Source organism: Elephantulus edwardii, unplaced genomic scaffold (assembly GCF_000299155.1).
Source record: "Elephantulus edwardii isolate Elephantulus edwardi_28Jun2011 unplaced genomic scaffold, EleEdw1.0 scaffold00465, whole genome shotgun sequence".
NCBI classification, from domain to species: Eukaryota; Metazoa; Chordata; class Mammalia; order Macroscelidea; family Macroscelididae; genus Elephantulus; species Elephantulus edwardii.
This window is the reverse complement of record NW_006400215.1, coordinates 115,523-119,770: the sequence shown is the minus strand read 5'-3', so window position 1 is coordinate 119,770 and position 4,248 is coordinate 115,523. Positions and strand designations below refer to the sequence as shown.

General features: G+C 33.6%; 1 protein-coding gene across 1 annotated transcript in view; it reads right to left on the bottom strand.

The window, feature by feature from the left end:
• Positions 1–4,248, bottom strand: part of SLC17A5 (solute carrier family 17 (acidic sugar transporter), member 5) — a 79,884-nt gene that overhangs the window by 26,819 nt on the left and 48,817 nt on the right. Inside the window, exon 6 of the mRNA XM_006902879.1 lies at positions 2,291–2,409. Coding sequence (XP_006902941.1) covers positions 2,291–2,409 — 119 coding nt within the window. The remainder of the gene's footprint in view (positions 1–2,290; positions 2,410–4,248) is intronic.

Here is a 4,248-nt window from a genome sequence, read left to right as displayed (position 1 = left end):
TATTCTCTCCCCCATAGACTTCAATGCCGTAAACATATTTCATCCAGTTTTTCTCAGCCTTACCCCCACCCCGATGCCAGCCTCATTCTACAACAGTGGCACCATGTAGCATTTGTCCCTTTGTGACTGAGATACCTCACTCAGCATAATGTCCTCCAGGGTCACCCATTTTGAATAATATTGCATGAGTTGTTATGTTAGAATGTCTATCTTTATGTGTTCCATTTAATTTTTTACAACTTCCAGGTTTCCTATATTCATATTTTGTACATTCCAGATTCTATTAGTGGAATCAAGAAATGTGTGCGTCAGGGCTGTATCATTTCTCCATAACCATTCACTCTGTATGCTGAGCAAATAATTTGAGAAGTTGAATTTTATGAAGAATGTAGCATTAGATTAGATGAAGACTCATCAGTAACCTGCATTATGCAGATGACACAACCTTGCTTGATGAAAGTGAGGAGGACTAGAGGCACCTGTTGCAGCAGATCAAGGACTACAGCCTTTGGTATAAATTATATCATAACATTAAGAAAACAAAAAATCCTCACCACAGGACCAATAGTCAATATTATGACCAATGGATAAAAGATTGAAACTATCAATGAATTCACCTTTCTTGGATCAACAGTGAGGAGATCAGGAGATGTATTGCACTCAGCAAGTCTGCTGTTAAGGACCTCTCCAGAATGCTGAAGAGCAATGATATCAGTCTGGGGACTAAGATGTGCCTAATTCAGGCCATGGTAGGCAATGAATAAGGGTGACAGAAGAAAAACTGATTTGAGTTGTGGTGCTGAGGAAGAGTACTGAATATCACATGGACTGGCAAGAAGACAAACTGACATGTTTTGGAGAGGGTGCAGCTGCATCCTTGGAGGCAAGGATGGAGAAGTTTCATCTTTCATACTTTGCATTTGTAGCTGGGCAAGGGTATTCATTTGAAAGGGACATCGTGCTTAGAAAGATTTGGGGTCAGTGAAGGAGAGGAACACTCCCAATGAGATGGATTGACATGGTGACTTGAGCAACGGGGTTTGAGTGTTTCAAAACTTGTGAGGATGGCGCAGGATATGGCAGGGTTCAGGTTGGCTGTTCATAGGATCACCATAAGTCATACTCAACTTGATGGCACCTAACAACTACAACAACATAGAATCTTACTTAAGGGTTTGGACCTATTGTTACCAAATTCTCTACCAAAGACTAAGAGATGCTGTATTTCTTCAAATGTATAAGTTTGTAGAGACACTTGTAGCAAAATGTAAAAAGAAATGTTAATCAGCAAATTTGTAATTACTGCTTGATTATAGTCTATATAAAATTTTTAAAATACCAATCATGATAACTTGGCAACATTAAGTTCTACATATATTTTTTTTTTAAGTTCTACATATATTTTATGTTGTGAAGTTAATAGTACCTCTGAAGCTACTATGAATGCTTTAGCATTTTTACCAGTTTCTAACTGTCCACATGTATTTTAATTTTTCCTAATGATTTTATGGATTTTTTTTCTATTCCAAAGGTGAAAATCTTATTTCTATGCCTTAAAATATACTATATTGAATTATGGCAGATTTTTATTTATGATTGTGTTTAAGTGGTATGACACCAGTTTTAATAAGATATAAATTTTTTTTACAGATGATCTATCATAGAGGAGCCAACAGGAGTGTTCATATTACTATACTATGTAATGAAAAGTGTGCTGGACTCCTTATTAAATTATACTTATTTAAAAGAGATATAAATAGAGCTCTGGTGGCCTACTGACAAGAAGCTGCACTGCAATCCCAGAGGTGCACAGTTTGAATCCCCCAGATGCTCTGCTGGAGAAGGAGGGACAATCTCCTCCTACACCAGTCAGATCTGATTTGATGGTACATGCACAAAAAATAGTAAAATAAGGAAAAAAAAATAAAAATTAAAAAATAGATATAAATACATACTACTTGGTTTTGTAACAACAAACATTTTATAATTTTTAGAATGAGATTTCTCTCATAAACAACACATTGTTTAATTAAGATTAAAGGAAAACACAAGGCTCAATTGATAATCATTATTCTAAAAGATTTAAAATGATATTAAAAATTAATTTTTCATAGCTTTAAATTAGTTTGTAATGTCACAGACTAAAGAAAACAGTTGGTACAATAATTCCTTTGCCTATTTACTTTGCCCATGCCATGCAAAACAGAAATACTTATTTTAAAAGCTGATATTTTAATCCTGAAGGAAAAGAATATTGAAATTCTTTTTTTAAACATGCCAATGTCCATACCTGATTTTTCAGTGATGAAAGAATGTATTCCTTTTCAGAATGGGAGATGGATGTGTGAGTTTCTGGTTTATCACTAACTAACCAGATCCACAAAAGAAACCAAACTATTCCAACTATCCCTTAAAATAGAGGGGGCAAAAAGATAGTTAAAATTAGAATGGATTCAGAACAACTTTCACAAATCTTGAGAAAATTACATAACTCTAAATTTAATCTAAAAATAGTTTGTTTAGATACTATTTCATGTTTTTGTCTTAATTTTTAATTGGAATAATTGCTATAAATTTGTACAGTGCTATTAATTTTTAAGAAATTCACTTATAAATAGAACTTTGCATATAAGGGTCTATCAACCAAAAGCATTAAGTAGATAAGCTTCTACAGTACATTTCTATACATATTCATCTTGCTTTGCTTACATTGCAGATTTATTATCTGCATGAAATGTTTGGTGGCAAACTATTAAAAAATATTTATCCTCCTGTCAATGAGATGGAGAAATGAAAAGTTCTAGGTTTAAAGAAATGAAACAAAACTACCAAGAGTGAGCCACTTGCCCTTCTTTGCTTGAGAAGGAATATTTCCTTCTCAAAATACAGAGTTTTATAAAACCCACATTAGGCATTAAAAAAAAATTAGAAGTAAGGCTTATATAACAAAATTAGCCATTTCAAAGGTAATTCAGTAACAGTGCATTCATGAAGTTAGTTATGTATTTCCACAGTATTTCCATCACTCCAAAGTAAAACATCTTGCTCATTATTTCTCATTTTCTCCATCCTCTGGCAGTTTATTTTTATGTATTATCTAGGAAATATAAATTTCATACAAATGGAATCATAATATAAAACCTTCTATGTCTGGTTTCTTTTAATTAGTGGTGGTGGTGTGTACCACTGAGTCAGAACAGACTTTACTTAGTGTAAAGTTTTCAAAGTTCATTCATTTACTAATACTTCACAATTGTTTATGCTTGAATAATATTCCTTTTGTGTATACATATGTACACACACACACACACACACACATACACACTGAAATATATATCCACACAGTGGAATATTATGGCATATTTATATGTATCTATATCTATATCTATATCTATATCTATCTATATCTATATATCACAGTTTGTTTTTCAATTGATGGATATATGGCTATTTATAAATTGATAATAGTCTTTGGCTATTGCATTGCTTTGCATGTACTGTTCTTGTTGGAATACCTCCTTTAGTTGTAGAGGATACACACTCATGAGAGGTTTAAAGAAATGAAATGAAACTATCAGCTCTGGTGGCCTAGTGGTAAGGAGTTGCACTGCCAAAGGTACACTGTTCGAGTCCACTAGATGTTCCACAGGAGAAAGAAGGGCAATCTCCTCCCGTGTCATTTAAAGCCTCCAAAAAACCACTGAAGGGTCAGCAATGGCTCAATTCCACCTCCACAGCATATAGCATAATACCTAGGAGAAGGAGCACTGGTAGCACAATTGGTTAGGAGTTGTGTTACTAACCTAGTGATAGCGGTTTGAACCTACCAGCAGTTTCTTGGGAGAAAAGATATTTAGTCCGGTGCAATTTAAGCCTCTGAAAACTCAGTGAAGGGTAGCTATGGATGAGTCAGCTCTGACTCTAAGGCAAAGTCTGAGTGAGTAAGTAATATACGTAGACATGGAATTGATGAGTTTTAAGTTTATTTAAAATTTTTTTTATTTAGGAACTGCTAAATTCATTTGTACAATGGCTAAACCATTCCAAGATAGGAAATTTTGATAATTAAGAGTGTCATTTAAATCCAAGATTAAAAAGTGGTTTCTATTGTTAATACCTAAAAATGATCAGGCTTTAACCCTTAGTGAGATTACTTGAAACCTTTTCAACTTGAAAAACAAGTTACCAGGAAAAGTTTTGTAGTTTTGAAAATGATTATTTCTGATTGCATGCATAGATATAATTATT